We start from the raw sequence: 18,212 nt of genomic DNA on the forward strand, positions 1-18,212 counted from the left end.
TGGTGGTAGAGATGGAGACTGGAGGACAGGCCTGGCTTCACTTGCTCAGAGGAAATTGAGTGTGATGTCTGCCTGGGATGGCAACAGCAGGTGACCATCTGTGAAGTGATATTAGTCAGTCCAGCATGGAGAAATAAGATATTGTGACAGGTAGGCTGAACCAGAGAAGAAAAGTCCAGGAGTAGGTCCACAGTAAGCAAGTTGGTCACTGGTTGTATGGCCAAAATCAGTGGGCTGAGCCTGTTCAACATCTGAAAGGACGCCAGAATAAAACGAGGGTCTGATCTCCCTACTGAGTTCAGGAATAAACCCCTCCCCAAATCCAAACCCATTGCCATCAAGCCGATTCCAACTCACAGCACATCTGTAGGGTTTCCAAGGCCGGAAATCTCTATGGAAGCAGACTGCCACATCTTTCTCCCGGAGAACATCTGGCGGTTTCAAACCGCTGACCTTTCCGTTAGCAATCTATCTCTTTAACCACCATGCTACCAGGTCACCTTGAGATGCGGCCATCGCATTTTCTAAAGCAGTAAAATATTAGATACAGCTGAAGCCTACCTCCTCATCTTGTTTGTCCTCCCCACTCCCCAGAGGGACTCAGAGTTAAAAGGATGAGTTTCCATTTTGTTCATGTGTTTATACTTTTATCATATATGTATGTCCATAAACAATCTATAGTGTTGTTTTGGTTTTTTTTGCTAGTCAACATAAAGGGGATCAGATTGTAGGTTGATTTAAAAAATTAATCATTATATTTTCAAAATTCACTCATATAACCAAATATAAATCAAATACATTCTTTTAACTGTTTATAATGTTTTATTGTATGAGTAGTATCCATTTTGCTATCGATAAACAGAGTTGCAATGAACTTCCTTGTAAATGTCATTTTGTACACAAGGGTGAGGGCTTCTTTAGGTTACATCCAAAAGAGGAGCTATTTGGTTGCAGGGTATGTGCATTACTAACAGTCACTGTGGAGTCCAACTCAGGGTGACCTCATGTGTGTCAGAGTAGAACTGTGCTCCACAGGGTTTTTTTTTTTTTATTTTTTATTGTGCTTTAGGTGAAAGTTTACAGTTCAAGTTAATTTCATATTCAAAAATTTATACACATATTGTTTTGTGACATTGATTGCAATCCTCACAACGTGAAGCATGCTCCCAGTTCACTGTGTCCATTTGTCCAGTTCCTGTTTCTTCCTGCCTTCTTGTCTTGCTTTTGGACAAGAGCTGCCTGTTTGGTCTCGTATATTTGATTGAACTAAGAAGCACGTTCCTCATGTGTGTTATTTTTTGTTTTATAGGCCTGTCTAATCTTTGTCTAAAAAGTGGGCTTTGGGAATGGTTTCAGTTCTGAGTTAGCAAAGCATCCAGGGGCCGTAGTTTCGAGGGTTCCTCCACTCTCTGTCAGACCAATAAGTCTGGTCTTTTTACGTGAATTTGAGTTCTGTTCTATATTTTTTTCCTGCTCTGTCCGGAACTCTATGTTATGATCCCCGTCAGGGTGGTCATTGGTTGTAGCCAGGCATCATCTAGCTCCTCTGGTCTCAGGCTAGTAGAGTCTCTGGTTCATGTGGCCCTTTAGTCTTTGGGCTTGTATTTTCCCTGTGTCTTTGGTTTTCTTCATTCTCCTTTGCTCCAGGTGTGATGGGACCAATAGATGTATCTTAGATGGCTGCTGTCCGGCTTTTAAGACCCAGACCGAGAAAACCCAGTGCCATCGAGTCGATTCCGACTCATAAGACCCAGACACTACTCACCAAAGTGGGTTGTAGAACATTTTCTTTATAAACTTTGTTATGCCAATTGACCTAGATGTTCCCCAAGACTATGATCCCTGGGCCCCAGCCCAGCTACTCTCCCTTAAAGTGTTTGGATGTGTCCAGGAAACTTCTATGCTTTTGCTTTGGTCCAGTTGTGCTGACTCCCTCTATATTGTGTATTGTCCTTTTCTTCACCAAACTTGACACTTGTCTACTATCTAGTGAGTAATTTCCCCTCACCCACCCTCCTCTGTGTGTAAACCTTTTCTCGAGTTCTTTATAGTGGGCTCTTAAAATATATGTCCTTTTATTACTGATTTATTTCATTCAGCATAATGCCCTCCAGATTCATCCATGTTGTGAGATGTTTCATAGATTTATCATTGTTCTTTGTTATTGCACAGTATTCTATTGTGTGTATGACCATAATTTGTTTATCCATTCATCTGTTGATGGGCATTTAGGCTGTTTCCATCTTTTTGCTATTGTGAGTAGTGCTGCAATGAACATGGGCGTACAAATGTCTATTCGTTTGACGGCTCTTGTTTCCTAGGAGTGGGATTGCTGGATAATACATTATTTCTATTTCTAGCTTTTTAAGGAAGTGCCATATTGTTTTCCAAAGTGCTTGTACCATTTTACATTCCTACCAGCAGTGCATATGAGTTCCAATCTCCTTGCAGCCTCTCCAACATTTGTTATTTTCTGTTTGTTTGATTTGTTGTCAGAGTGAGACGGTATCTCAATGGTTTGATTTGCATTTCTCTAATGGCTAATGCGAGCCTTGGTGGTGGAGTGGTTAAGGGCTCAGGTGGTAACCAGAATGCTGGTAGTTCGAATTCACCAGCCATTCCTTGGAAACCCTATGAAACAGTTCTACTCTGTCCTATAGGGTCACCGTGAGTCGGAGTCAACTTGAGGGCAACAGGTTTTTTGTTTTGTTTTGTTTTAATGGCTAATGATTGGAGCATTTCCTCATGTATCTGTTAGCAGCCTGAATGTCTTCTTTGGTGAAATGTCTGTTCTTATCTTTTGCCCATTTTTTAATTGGATTATTTGTCTTTTTGTTGTTGAGGTGTTGTAGTATCTTGTAGATTTTAGAGATTAGACCCTTATCAGATATGCCGTGGTCTAAATTTTTTTCCCAGTCCGTAGGTTGTCTTTTTACTCTTTTGGTAAAGTCTTTTGGTGAGCATAAGTGTTTGATTTATAGGCACTCCCAGTTATCTAGTTTCTTTTCTGGGGCTTGTACATTGTTAGTTATGGTTTGCACACTATTTATGCCATATATTAGGGCCCTTAGTGTTATCCCTATTTTTTCTTCCAAGATTTTTATCACTTTAGATTTTATATTTAGGTCTTTGGTCCATTTTGAGTTAGTTTTTGTGTATGGCATGAGATATGTGCCCTGTTTAACTTTTTTACAAATGGACATCCAGTTATGTCAGGACCATTTGTTAAAGAGACTATATTTTCCCGATTTAATGGACTTTGGGCCTTTGTCAAATATCAGCTGCTTATAGATGGATGGATCTATATCTGGGTTCTCAATTCTGTTCCATTGGTGTATGCGTCTGATGTTGTACCAGTGCCAGGCTGTTTCGACTACTGTGGCAGTGTAATAGGTTGTAAAACCAGGTAGTGTGAGGCCTGTCACTTTGTTCTTCTTCTTCAGTAGTGCTAAAATTATCTGGGGCTTCTTCCCTTTCCATATAAAGTTGGTGATTTGTTTCTCCATCTCATTAAAAAAAATACTGTTGAAATTTGGATCAGGATTGCATTGTATCTGTAGATCACTTTGGGTACAACCGACATTTTCACAATGTTGAGTCTTGCTATCCATGAGCATGGTATGTTTTTCCACTTATGTAGGTCTCTTGGTTTCTTGCAGTAGTGTCTTGTAGTTTTCTTTGTATAGGTCTTTTACATCTCTGGTTAGATTTATTCCCAAGTACTTTATCTTCTCGGGGGCTATTGTAAATGGTATTGGTTTGGTGATTTCCTTTTCGGAGTTCTCTTTGTTGGTGTAGAGGAATCTTGTGTTCCTGATATTTGCTGAAATCATCTATTAGTTCCAGTAGTTTTCTTGTGGATTCTTTGGGGTTTTCTGTGTATAAGATCATACCATCTGCAAATAGGGATCATTTTACTCCTTCCTTACCAATTTAGATGCCTTTGTTTTCATTTTCTTGCATTATTGCTCTAGCTACGACCTCCAGCACAATGTTGAATAAGAGTGGTGATAAAGGGCATCCTTGTCTGGTTCCCATTCTCAAGGAGAATGCTTTCAGTCTCTCTCTGTTTAGAATGATGTTGGCTCTTGGCTTTGTATAAATGCCCTTTATTATGTTGTGGAATTTCCCTTCTATTGCTTTTTTTGCTGAGTTTTTTTTTTTTTTAAATCAAGAATGGGTAGTGGACTTTGTCAAATGCCTTTTCTGCATCAGTTGATAGGGTCATGTGGTTCTTTTCTTTTGTTTTATTTACGTGGTGGATTACATTGATTGATCTTCTAATGTTGAACCATCCCTGCATACCTGGTATAAGTCCTACTTGGTCATGATGCATTATTTATTTATTTTGATATGCTGTTAAATTCTACTGGCTAGGATTTTGTTGAGGATTTTTGCATCTATGTTCATGAGGAATGTTGGTCTGCAGTTTTCTTTTTTATTTTTGCCAGGCTTTGGTATCAGGGTTATGCTGGCTTCATAAAATAAGTTCAGGAGTATTCCTTCCTTCTCTATGCTCTGAAATAATTTTGGTAGTATTGGTGTTAGCTCTTCTCTGAAAGATTGATAAAATTCCCCAGTGAAAATATCTAGGCGAGGACTTTTTGGAGGGGTTTTTTTTTTTTTTTTTTTTTTTAATTACCTCTTCAATCTCTTGTTATGGGTTTGTTTAGTTTTTCTACCTTGGTTTGTGTTGGTTTAGGTACGTAGTGTGTTTCTAGAAATTTGTCCATTTCCTCTAGGTTTTCAAATTTGTTGGAGTGCAATTTTTCATAGCATTCTGTTATGATCCTTTTTATTTCAGTTTTGTCTGTTGTGATATCACCCATCTCATTTCTTACTTGGATTATTTTCTTCCTCTCCTGTTTTTCTTTTGTCATTTTGGCCAATGGTTTGTTGATCTTTTCAAAGAACCAACTTTTGGTCTTGTTCATTCTTTCAGTTGTTTTCTATTCACTATTTTATTTATTTCTGCCCTAATCTTTATTATTTCCTTTCTTCTGGTGCCCAAGGGCTTCTTTTGCTGCTCTTTTCTATTTGCTCAAGTTGTAGGGTGAATGTTTTGATTTTGGCCTTTTCTTCTCTTTGATGTGTGCCTTTATTGTGTTAAACTGACCTCTAAGTACTACTTTTGCTGTGTCCCAAATGTTTGGTAAGATGTATTTTCATTCTCATTTAATTATATGAATTTTGCCATTCCATCCCTGATTTCTTCTATAACCCAGTAGTTTTAAAGCAAGGCGTTGTTCAGTTTCCATGTATTTGATTTTTTTTTCCTTGCTGTTTCAATTATTGATTTCTACTTTTATGGCATTACAATTAGAGAAGTTGTTTTGTATTATTTCAATGTTTTGTATTCTGTTAAGGCTTGTTTTGTGGCCTAAAATGTGATCTATTCTGGAGAATGTTCCACGTGCATAGGAAAAGAATGTATACTTACCCACCTTTGAGTGAAGTGTTCTGTATATGTCTATGAGGTGAAGTTGGTTGATTGTGGCATTTAGAGCTTCCATATCTTTATTAAGTTTCTGTCTAGATAGTCTGTCCTTCACTGAAAGTGGTGTGTTGAAGTCTCCTACTATTATTATGGAGCTGTCAAATTTCTTTTCAATTGTGATAGAGTTTATGTATTTTGGAACCCTGTCATTAGTACATATATATTTATTATGGTTATGTCCTCCTGGTGTATTGACTCTTTAATTATTATATAGTGTCCTTCTTTATAGTGAATTTTGCTTTAAAGTCTGTTTTATCAAAGAGTAATATTGCTACTTCTGAGCTTTTTTGGTTGTTGTTTGCTTGATATATTTTTTTCCATCCATTGAGTTTTAGTTTGTTTATGTCTTTGTGTTTAAGGTGTGTCTCTTGCAGATAGCATATAGAAAGATCGTGTTTTTTTTTATCCATTCTGCCACATTCTGTCTCTTTCCTGGTGCATTTAGGCTATTTACATTCAGTGAATTTATTGCTGTCATTTTGATGCATTTTGTGTGTGTGTGTGGTATTGACAGTTTCTTTGTTCTACTTAAATTTCTGTATTGAGTTCTTTTTGTTTACATATTTTCTTTTCATCTCTTTCATTATCTTTGATTTTGTGCTTGCTGAGTCTTTGTTTTTCTTGTCTTTTATTTTGATGTGTAGGATTGTTAGCTTCCTTTGTGGTTACCATGAAATTTACCTCTGTTTTTCTAAGTTTAAACCAGTCTTTTATTTTGTAATATCACCTTAACTTCCCTTCCATATGGAAGTTCTATGACTACACTGTTTATTCTCTCTTTTTTGTTTTGATGTTGTCATTGTTTACATACTGATGTCTCCGTTTCCCTATTTTCAGTCTTTTAGCTTTGATTTGTTTTTGTGAATTTTCTTTCTGGATTGATAACTGGTTGATCTGTCCCGTGTCCTAGTCTTGGATTGATGTCTGATGTTGTTGGTTCTCTAACCCTTTCATATTTCTTTTAATTTTGGCTTTTTTTTTTTTTTTTTTTTTTTTACAAATTCCCTTAATTTCTGTTTATCTGGAAATTTCTAATTTTGCCATCATATTTGAGAGACAATTTTGGTGAATATATAATTCTTGGCTGGCAATTTTTTTCCTTCAAAGCTTTATGTATGTCATTCCATAGCCTTCTTGCCTGCATGGTTTCTGATAAGTAGTCAGAATTTAGTCTTATTGATTCTCCTTGTAGGTGACCTTTCATTGCTTCCTATTCACTCTCAAAATTCTTTCTTTGTCTTTGGTTTTGGCAAGTTTGGTTATAATATATCTTGGTGACTTTATTTTGAGGTCTACTCTGTTATGGGGTTCATTGAGCTTCTTGGATAGATATCTTCTCGTCTTTCATGATATTAGGGAAGTTTTCTGTCAGCAAATCTTCAACAATTCTGTGTTTTCTGCTTTCCCCTCCCTTTCTGATACTCTGATCGTTTGCAGATTTTTCCTCTTGATAGTATCCCACATAATTCTTAGGCTTTCCTCATTTTTTTCATTCATTTTTCTGATTTTTCCTCAAACAAATTGGTGTCAAGAGATTTATCTTCAGTCTGACTAATTCTGATGTCCATTGCGTCAATTCTTCTCCTGTGACCGTCTATTGAGTTGTCGAATTCTGAAATGTTATTGTTAATCTTTTGGATTTCTAGTTACTGCCTCTGTATGGTTTCTAGCAGCCTGTGTGTTCTGTCATTTTGTTCTTGTATTGCTTTGCTGAATTCTTCTATTGCTTTATCTCTGTGTTCTTTGGCTTGGTCTGAGTTTTGCCTGATCTCCTTCTTGATTCTTGGGGAGCTCTGTACATTAGTCTTTGGAATTCTTTCTCAGGTAGAAGATAAAGCATTGCTTTGTATTATTTCAATGTTTTGTATTCTGTTAAGGCTTGCTTTATCTTCTTCTGGAAGGTTTTCTGAGTCTTTATTTTGGTCACTTGCTGGGGCCATCTTGTCCTGCTTCTTTATGTGATTTGATATTGACTGTTTTCTCTGAGGCATCAATAAGTTATTGTATTATTTATGGTATTTTTGTTTGCTGCATGCTGTATTTTTATTTTGTATTTTGATATGCCCAAGTAGGCTGAGCATGTGAGCTTATTTGGTTGTTGGTGTCATTGAAACGCTCACCTCTTGTTTCCAGGTGGTCAGAGCTACTACTAAGTGTATGAGCCCAGGAGTCTGTTCATGGTTCTTGCCAGGGTGTGGCTATTCACAGCAGAGATGTTTGGGTCGTTGGTCATTGAATGTGTGGTATGAACTCTTCCCTGCAGTCCTAGCAGGTGGGCTGCGTGGAGGTGGTCAGAGCAGGCACAGGTCTCTGGTTGCAATTAGAGGGCGATATGTGTGGCAATGCAGGGTGCTGACAGCTGCTCCTGGGTGCCTGGATGGAGGGCATGTCCCTATCCCCTAGAGCGTATAGTGGGGGAGGGGGGTAGTGCAGCCAATCCTTGGGCCCCAGGTACCACTGGCTGGAATGATTGAGAGACACCACTAGTTCTCAGACCCCTGTCATGGGCAGCCTGATGGAGTGGGTAATACTGCCAGCCCTCAGGCCCCCAGTGTGGGTGGGTGAGGCCCCATCCTAGGAGGTAAAGTGGGGTCAAGTGTCACAACTCTACAGCTCCCCCTCTACTGCTGTAGATGAAAATGGGCTTCAGGTATATGCTCTCCTGCTTTTATACTAATGAGGGCTTGCAGTGTTGAATCAACCTGCAAGAGACTGGTGGGGGTGAGGGATACTGCAAGTCCATGGATGCCATATGCCAGTGGCTGGGTGAAGGGGCAGGGCTTCCTGACAGACCCTGAATTCCTGGCATAGGGGGAGTGACACTGTTGAATGCTGCAGGACTGTTGTTGGAGCGGGGTGGGAGTGGTTGAGGGGAAGGAAGTGCTTCTCCACTGTGAAGCTCTGGGGGAGAGGGGTTATTTTTGCCGGCACATGGTAGGATGGGAGCTTGTACTTAACTTTTGCAGGTCTGGTGTCACTTCTGTTTGGTTCTGGAGGTGCATGGAAATTTGCTGCTTCTTGGCTTCACCAGTGGTGGTGGGCCTTGGCTTGGAATGATGCCACTTGCCTCAGCCTGTGTGCACCATGCAGACTCAGCTAGCAGGGCACCACTGAATCTGAGATCTCTAGCTCCCCATTTCTGCTGCTTTTGAATGGTCTCTCCTTTCAGCTGCCTCATAGTCTGATTCTTCAGCTTTGTCTTTGATGATTAGGGTTCCTGGATATACATTGAATATATATTCAATTCACTTGGTTGTTTTGGGTCTTTGTTGTAAGAGGGACAACAGGAAGAGTGATTATTCTGCCATCTTGGCCCTGCCTCTCCGTAGAGTTTTAATGGCTGATTTTTCAGAAGTAGATCACCAGGCCTTTTTTCCAAGGCACCTCTGAGAGGACTTAAACCTTCAGTGTTTCAGTTAGCAGCTGAGCTCTTAGCTGTTTGTACCATCCAGGGACTTTGATGTTACTATGCATTTCCAAATGAAGATCCAAAGTGATTGTACTAATTTATATTGTTACAGGCAATTAGATAAACTGGTTCCCTACATTCTTGCCAGTAGTTGGTAGTTTCACACATTTTTTTCCAATTCAATGGTTGTGAAATGGATTATTTTTCAAAATTTACATTTCCTTGATTACCAGAGAGATTGAACATATTTTCATGTGTCTATCAGCCAACTGGTTCCTCTTCTGTGACATGTTAGTTAATTTTCTTTTGCTTATTTTTTTATAGAGCAATTGCTTTCTTTTATTGCCCTTTTAACTTATTCATATGCATTTAAAAATATATTCTGAATACCAATCCTTTGTTAGTTTTGTGTTGCAAATGTGTTCTCCCATTTTACGGCTTTTAAAAAATCTTTGTTGTTTTCTTTTCTCACATAGAATTTTATGTTAGTGCAGTCAAATTTCTCAATATTTTCTTTTATGATCTATGCTTTTTATTTAGTGTTAAGAAATTCATCACTCTCTTAAAGTAATAAAGGTAATTTATATTTTCCTTTACATGTTTTAAAGATAAGCTTTTCACATTTAGGTCCTTGACTCATCTGATGTGTGTGTGTGTGTGTGTGTGTGTGTGTGTAATAAGTATTGATGTTAAGCTCATTTATATAAAAACTTAGAAATATTCTTTTCATTTGCTCTGGCATAGCTAATTAATGTAGATTTTTTTTTTTTTTTAATTTCCTTTAAGTTTTAGCAGAATAACAATGTGTAACTGTGAGGGCAGTGCTCTATGAAGCTTTTTAAAAAAGTCTTATCTACTTTTCTATTCACTAGATACATTAAGATTTCTAGCTCTTCTGGAATCAATTTTGATAAATTTTATGTTTTCTTAAGTAATTATCCACTTCATTCAAGTTTTCAAATTTATTTGCATAGTCAAGAGAATTAATTTAATTTTTTTAGATCTTTGATTATTTCTTTCATGTGACTTATAATTTTTGATAGATTTTCCCATTTATTTCTTAAGTTTATTTATCATTCCCCCCCACCACCCCCAACAGCCAGATTTTTAACTTACTGGTTGTATCGCATTTTTGTTTTTATAATTTGTTACTTTCTTTTTGGCTTTATTAATTTCTTTCTTCTATTTGAGCTTATTTTATAGTTCTTATCTTACCTTTTTAAGTTGGATACTCTTGGCTTGTTCCTTTTTGTTTATTAATGCAAGTAATAAAACAGAATTTATTCCTGAGTACGGCTTGAACTGTGTAGCAGAGGTCCTGATGTGTAGCATGTTCTTATTATCTGTTAAGATATTTTGCATTTTTTATTTGCATTTCCTAGAGTTCAGTAAAAAAGAATCCTAAAATGCACTGGTTGTAGGGACTTTTTATTTTGGGGTTTGTTCTTAGTTTCCAGTTGTATTGCTTTGTGCCCAGGGAATGTTGTTTGTGCTCTTTCAACTTGGGGGTTTTACAAAGGAATTCTCTTTGTATGCCACTTTGCTATATGCATATGATATATACTTATATGCAGATATATTATATACACACTACTTTGTTAAAAGTGTTTTTTGCATCTTGTGTCGCTTGCAATATGTAGCCCAATGGCTTTGACACTAAGAATTAATTAAAATTTGAGACTCAGCTTAATGTGTTATGTTCATTTTGAAGGTCAGACCATGATGATTGGACCGTGTAGTCCTTAGGCAGCTTATCAGCACTTCATAAGTATAAACATTCATGGCTTGACAAGATTAAAGCACATTGGTAAAGCTGAAACTTCTCGCAATATGAAACAAATAGTCCAGCTTTGAAGATTAATCAAAAAGCAAATCAAAGCTTTATTGGAGTCTCCTAAAGATTGTCAAAGGAGATCCATTTCACAACCTAACATAAATTTTATTATAATATTCTTTCCCCACCATTTCTTTTTTCAACTCTCCCATACCCTGACTGCTAAAATGCCTCCCAGGACTTTTCTCTCCAGATTCCCCCAAATCTATTCTCATGCATCTCTTTTCCCACCTCTGCTTTTCCAGGTGTATTTTCTCCCCGTCTCCTGACCTGCTACACTGTTTCTCTTCTTTCACAGTTCAGTCTTGTCAGTCTGTCTCAGAGTTCTTCTCTCCATCAGCTATTTTTATCTATTATCCAGATCAATATGGCAAAAATAACCAAGCAGTAGGGTATGAGGTTGTTATATACAGCAATTTTAAAGAAAAATTAGGTGCAGAGGTTTAAAAAACTCATTCGTTATAATTTCTTATATAGGTGTGACTTTTAAACCCACAAAAGAGAAAAGATGGTGTGTACCTGTAAAAACAATTTTAATGTTTTATAGTAAGTTGATATAATTTTGTTTTTCACTATTTAGTTGGTTTGTCTTTCTAAGAAGAAATAAACTTGTACAATGAATGAATTATTTTGCAGTCTAAAGAAGGTGCATTTATTGTCAGAGATTCAAGACATTTGGGGTCCTACACAATTTCTGTGTTTGTAAGAGCTAGAAGGTAAGCAATTGTGATTTTTGTTACTTTAGAAATAATAATTACTGGGAGAATCTTTTCTATGGATTTACCATTACATATGAGCCCTGGTGGCACAGTAGTTGAGCATTTGGTTGCTAACCAAAAGGTCAGCAGTTCAAATCCACCAGCCGTACCTTGAAAACACTACGGGCCAGTTCTACTCCGTCCTATAGGGCTGCTATGAGTTGGAATTGACTCGACAGCAGGAGGTTAACCATTACATAGAGTACATAAATGAGAGCCTAGCACAGGGAGAAAATCATTGGCCTGGGACACAGGACAACTAACTAGTTCAAGTTCTATCCCTAATAAACTCTGTGACATTGAATATGTTTCTTAAGCTCTCTTTTCCTCCCTTTTCTCATCCATCAGGTGAGGGGGTTAGATTACTTGTAGCAGGTGCCATTGGAGCCTTCCGCATATCCTTGGTCTACTCTGAGATTTACCTCCAGAGAGTTTTCCTACACTCAGAAAGTTTCCTATGTTTGTCTGCTTGAAGATGTTCTCTGGGTATGGGAGCTCATAGGCTCCATGGCTAGGCAGGAATTGCTTAAGAGTTAACGTGCCAGGAGCGATGCTCATCAGTGAGAAATGGAAGTTGATGGATAAATACATCACCTTCTTCCTGCTTCAGTGGAGCAATTCTGAAATGTGTTCCACACAAACTCTAAGGCTCCTAGAGGGATTGAGGCCCAGGTGTCCGTAGGGTGATTATTGTTGTTAGCTGCTGTCAAGTCAGTTCTGACTCATGGCAACTTATGTATAACAGAATGAAATGCTGCCTGCTCCTGTGCATCTTCGAGATCGTTGGTATGTGTGAGTCCATTGTTGTGGCCACTGTGCCTTCGTATCTAGGGCATTCATCTTCTAGCACTATATTCTGTTGTGATCCATAGGGTTTTCATTGGCCAATTTTCAGAGATAGGTCACCAGGCCTTTCTTCCTAGTCGGTCTTAGTCTGGAAGCTCTGCTAAAACCTATTCACCACGGGTGACTCTGCTGGTATTTGAAACGCTGGTGTCATAGTTGCCAGCATCATAGCAACACAGAAGCCATCACAGTATGACAAACTGACAGAAGGGTGGTGATTATTAATGTACCCTATATTAGTTTTCCTCCCTTCATCATTTCATGTCTCCAATTGCTCACAGTGCATTTGTTCATTCATTTAACCTATACTTGATATTCTATAAATACTTATAAGTATCCTTTATGAGTTCTAATTTTTTGGACATGACTTGTCATTCAGACAACGTCATCTGAGGTTATGTTTGAATCTGAGACCCCAGTAAGATAGTTGGGGAGTTTTCCTGGGATGAAGAGACGCCTGTTTAATTCAATCAATTTTCTCTCCAGTGTGTAGTTTTGCTTGGATAGGAGTTTTAGAGGTGGAGTTGTGTTGCTTAGTGATTTGGCTTAGTTCCACAGTGATCTTTTGCTTTGTCTGCTAATTCACATTGTATTGATTGTAGAGGTACTGAGGCTACCATCAAACATTATCAGATTAAAAAGAATGACTCAGGACAGTGCTACGTGGCTGAAAGACATCTCTTTCAATCAATCCCCGAACTGATCCAGTACCACCAGCACAACGCAGCCGGTAAGTCCGGAACTTCAGGTAGGGAGTGTCTATGAGACAGGCCCTTGACAGGCAATGCATGTTTGGTCTTTGAGACACTTAAGAGGAACAAATCTGCTTATCGAAATGGTTTAAGAACTTGAAATACAACTTGTCTTCTAAGCAATTTTCCTCCTTATTAATGTGTCTCTGTTTTTCTGGTCAAGAGGCAAAGGGTAGGTCAATTTCTTACATTTCTGCTGGGTTAGAAAACTGATATATGATGGAGAAGCCAAAGGCCATTTGGTCATTATTCATTCGTTCTTGAAATTTACACAGGGCCCTGGTGGTGCAATGGTTAAGCACTTGGCCACTAACTGAAAAGTTAGTGATTTGAACCCACCAGTGGCTCTGTAGGAAGAAAGACCTGGCGATCTGCCCCTGTGAAGATTACCAGCTAGCTGGGAGTGGGGGGAACAGGTACACAAATATTACATCAGGTCTTCTTTATGGCTTTTTGCAGGTGGGGCACTCTGCCCAGCTAAAACGAAGAGACGGATTTCTCTGTTTTCCTCAACTGAGGTTTTTTTCCTTGGAATCAGATCACATATCAGAGAGGGAGACAGAAAACACCATCTCGTTGCTTCTAAATCACTGGCAACTTCACGTGGGGTCTCTGTCCCCTTGCCAGCTCTCAGTTACCTTCCCCTTTCCTAACAATCCTTTAGCAGAAATCCCATCTGTGGGCTATCCACAGCTGCTTTCTGACTGGGCAGATCATTTTTAAGACTTCAACATCCTTTGAGCAGCGTCACTATGAAAAGTCAAAATGCTGTTGTGGTACTTAGCAAAAACCTTTCTAAAGAACACAGCTTATAACAGATAAACCCGCTTGCTGTCTTGTTGATTCTGACTCATAGCCACCCAGAATTCACTTGATGGCAACGGGCTTTTGGTTTTTGGTAAAAGTTTGCGTAGCAATTTTTCTGACCTCTGATGTTACCACTGTGGCAAACCATGCTTTTCCAAGCACACCTTATAGAAATTTGAGTCCCCTCGTAGGGAAGAGGCTGCAGTGGAAATTAAACAAAGTGCCCAAAGATCTGTTTGGAAGAAGGTAACTGCAAAACAAACTGCAGAGGGAAGTCCACCTGTGCTCTCTAGTCTAATAACTGGGCCAAAGGTTAAACCAAGAAAGCAAGGACTGCTGTCTCCCGTAACCTCTTCAAAAGCTGATAACTACTGGAATTCCTCCCACCTCTGCTCCGCCTCCGTACTGCCAAAGAAGCTGCACAGTTGCCTGACTGAGGAAGACCAGAAGCTGATGTCATGGACCTTTCAGAATTCATACCTAACTGGAGAAAATACTGACAGTGGCAGAGCTGAGCTCTTCTCTGCTGGTGACTTCTGTATCCATCCAGCTTGGCTGTAGGACATTTATTTTGAGAGTCTCTGGGTTTCGTCTTTTTAAAAAACAAAATGGAACAACAACTTTAAAAACAATTAAAATTCAGTGTGCAACCTTTAAGATTTTTTTTTTTTTGAGGATTCAAGTAATTCATTTTTTTGCAGTCCAGTGGCAGAGAGTCTCCTACTAACGTTGCTATAAGAGAATGTCACAACAGAACTGACATTTACTCCCTTCTCCAAAGTGACAAGGCATCTTGAACGCCAAACTTCCTGGTGAAGTTTTATGGTTGGTAGGAGGACTTAGTTCATCCAGGTGAAAAGATAGCTGTGTCTGGGATGAAAACTCTTCAAAGGAAAACCTCCCCTCCACAGCAGAGAAACTTCAGCCAACACATAACCAAGCTCACTTTTGGGAGAAATCCATCCCAGAATTTTGCAGTGGGATGAGAGGTAGGTACAGTTATCCAGCCCAGATTCACTACTTTATTCCTTCTCCGGGATCACATGGCAGTTTGAAGAGAAGCCCTCCTACGTTCATCTTGTATGCCTGGGAAGATGAACAGAGGCAAAAAACGGGGTCTTGTGTCCTTCATAGATTCATTTCGGTTCCGGTGGCTTATGAGCCTAAAGCATCCTGTTCCCACTGTCTTTAGGATTATACAGAGCTGCTCTTCCAGGAGTCAGCACCCACACTCGTGACCATCTTTCAGTTAAATCTCCTTGGTTTAGTAACTCCTGTGGATTTACTGCAGTTAAGACAGAAACCTCATATGACTGCCTCCTTGACGGCATGGTCACCAAATGACGTATCACATCAGGCCCTGAAGACAGGGGACGTGGGGATCCTTCAGCAAGCACTTCATTTGCTTCTGTTCTTGACTCCCAGCTGCTCCCATCTGTCAGTGATGCTTTCGCACGTGCACATTCCTGCTCCCAGTCCAAGGTCTTCCCACAGACTTGGCACTGATGAAGTTTCTGTCCTGAGTAAACCGCCAGATGTTTTCAGAGGCTACAATACTCAGCAAAGGAGCGGCCACGCCCTTGGGCCTCCCAAAGGAATGGCTTCTCTCCTGTGTGGTTGTGGAGGCGGTTCTTCAGGTTTCCAACTGTGGTGAACTGCTTACCACAGCTAGACTCAGTGCACATAAAGGGCTTCTCCCCTTTGTGGACCTCATGTGCACCTTCAGCCTCTGCAGCACACAGAAGCTTTTCCCACAACCTTCTGTAGGGCAGATGAAGGAGCGGTCATTTCTATGAATTTTGAGGTGGTTCTTGAAGTGAGCTGGCCACATGGATGTCTGGTCACAGCCTTCAACTGTACATTTGAGCTTCTTCTCCACTTGAGGAAGGGGCCTAGAGTCTTTGGGTTGCCCATCACCAGAACCAAGGTGGACATTTTCCCCATTGCTACTGGTTTTTGTGGAAATGCTGGTGGTGAAGTGGTTAAGTGCTACGGCTACTAACCAAAGTGTTGGCAGTTCGAATCCACCAGGCGCACCTTGGAAACTCTATGGGGCAGTTCTACTCTGTTCTGTAGGGTTGCTGTGAGTCAGAATCGACTTGACGGCACTGGGTTTTTTTTTTTTTTGGTTACTGGTTTTTGCATTCTTTGCCAGCTGTCATGAGTAGCAGCAATCGAACTGTTGTGGGCCAACTCCTGAACCCGGAGGAACCGTGGGATGCTACTGTCTGTGCTCTCACTGAAGAGAAAATCATTCCCTAATCCTCTGCCTCATCTTGTACAAATACTAAGGCCTCAGCTGAAGGGCCCAGACCTGCTCTTATTAGGTTAAGAAGAATAAAAAAAGTGCTATATCACTTGGCTGTAGATCTTGCAACACGCTAAGAGACTATGGAGTTGACAAAAACTCCATGGACTTCTGTACAGTCTGAGCCCTCATCTCCTCTCCACTGGGGCCCACATTCACCTGAAGATTTCTCAACACGCCTAAGGAAGGGACCTCCTTGCCAGAGTTCGTGTGATTTGGAGTATCATCTGGTAACATTAACTGGCTGTATTCTGAGGCCTCAGTCCCTGGAAGGAGGAACAAGCAGTAATGTTTTTAGTTTCAGATTCCACTAACCCCTGTCCCAATGGGATAGAGGTATTACGAACAAAGCGTACTTTTGGTTTGGATTCTAACTCATCTGATAACATTGATTCAGCTTCCAAATCCTGTAGCTGTTCAGGGGACAGGTTCCAATTTAATTCAGCGTCAATGACACCTTCCTGTTATGCTCATATTTCTTTAGGAAATGCTATGCTTTTCTGGTATGATGTGCTAGGTGGTATATCAAATTAGCCTTCTTGTCCTGGGCAGCTGGCTGTCTGTAAGTCAGTCCCGGATTCCAACCACACACCTGCCTTTAAGATTTTGAACCATATAAATATATAGTAATAACTGCAAAAGTAGAACCTGTGTATGGTAGAAACCCGTCAGAGCAGGAAAACTCAAATATTTTTCAGTAAAGAGAGAGCAATAGAAAAGTGGTGACTGCACCCTGTCAACAGTGGAAAACTTGCAATACCTGGAAAAACAAGGCAGCCCAGTCGAGCTCCCACTCTCACAGATTTCACTGTATTATCTATTTAATTAAATATTTAAAAAGGAGAGAAGATTACAGTCTAGAAAACCTGACGGGGCAGTTCTACTCTGTTATATAGGGTTACTATGAGTTGAAAATTAGCTCAAGGGCACACAACACACACATACGAGGGTGGTACAAATGATTAAACGTTCAGCTACTGTATGAAAGGTTGGTGGTTTGAATCCACCCAGAAGTTTCTTGGAAGAAAGGCCTGGCAACCTACTTACAATAGATCACAGCCATTGAAAATCCTATGGAACACTCTTCTATTCAGTGTTGCCATGAATCAGAATTGACTCACTGGCAACTGGTTTAAATGTAATATGATTCCAAATGCCCTAATAATGAAGTTTCCTTCTCTTTGCCCCGTAAATCTACTCTCTGCCTTTAGACAATTGCAATAGAAAACTACCCTTAAGTCTCTCATTCTCTGCTTTTTCTTGTTTGACAAACAGAGAGAGCTAGAGAGCCATTCACAGTTAGAATTTGGCTTATATATAAGGCAAATTTAATTATCTTCCCCAGCTGTTCTTTGCAATAATTCCTATTTGTGCAAAAACATGATTTGTGGAAAGATGTGGGATTCCAGAAATTTCTACAATTACAATCATGTGTTCAGCCCTCACCCAACCTGTGCTGGACCACTGTAAGGCCATGGGGAAATCTTCTTACCTCAGCATTACAGAACTTGGAACCCGCTGTAACATTTCAAATTGTTTTGAATTCTTGTCATGCAGTATGCTTTTAAAAATTTCTTTATGAAAAGTTGCACTGACACACACACACAAAAACCCTTAGGAAAGTGGCCAATTTTCCGTTACACTGCTTCTAAATATTGGGAATAAATCCAGGGAACTTTGTATCCACTTGTGCGATGAGTCCACATGAATATTCCAGATGGTCACTGGGAGTTTGATCAGAAAGGGTGGGGCAAAATATCTGGGTGGGGCCAGGAAGGGCAGAGTTGTGGCTAGAGATAGAAATCCCCCATCAGGTAACCTGTTCTGAGTTTTCTCCTTCACGCTCCTCATCCTCCTTCCTTAGAAGAAAAAAATCCAGGAAGCAGAGGGGTTATGGTGGTGAGGTTTAAAAAAAAATGAGATAGATTAGGATGTGCTGACGTGAAAAGATATTCCTGATAAATCATTAAGTGAAAAAAAAAAGTACGGAATAGTAAATAT

At 39.6% G+C, this 18,212-nt stretch overlaps 1 protein-coding gene and 1 pseudogene across 9 annotated transcripts in view; one reads left to right on the top strand and one right to left on the bottom strand.

Annotated features, from left to right (window-relative positions):
- The window catches only part of TXK (TXK tyrosine kinase), an 85,589-nt gene that overhangs the window by 34,271 nt on the left and 33,106 nt on the right, over nt 1-18,212 (top strand). For all 9 annotated transcript variants that reach the window (XR_010322103.1, XM_023555036.2, XM_023555034.2 and 6 more), the window contains 2 exons: nt 11,377-11,456; nt 12,947-13,074. Coding sequence is in view for 8 of the 9 variants with exons in the window: in XM_023555036.2 (XP_023410804.1) it covers nt 11,377-11,456; nt 12,947-13,074 (208 nt within the window). In the remaining variant the exon portion in view is untranslated. The remainder of the gene's footprint in view (nt 1-11,376; nt 11,457-12,946; nt 13,075-18,212) is intronic.
- On the bottom strand, nt 15,067-16,997 carry LOC104846413 (zinc finger protein 410-like; annotated as a pseudogene).

Source organism: Loxodonta africana, chromosome 5 (assembly GCF_030014295.1).
Source record: "Loxodonta africana isolate mLoxAfr1 chromosome 5, mLoxAfr1.hap2, whole genome shotgun sequence".
NCBI lineage: Eukaryota > Metazoa > Chordata > Mammalia > Proboscidea > Elephantidae > Loxodonta > Loxodonta africana.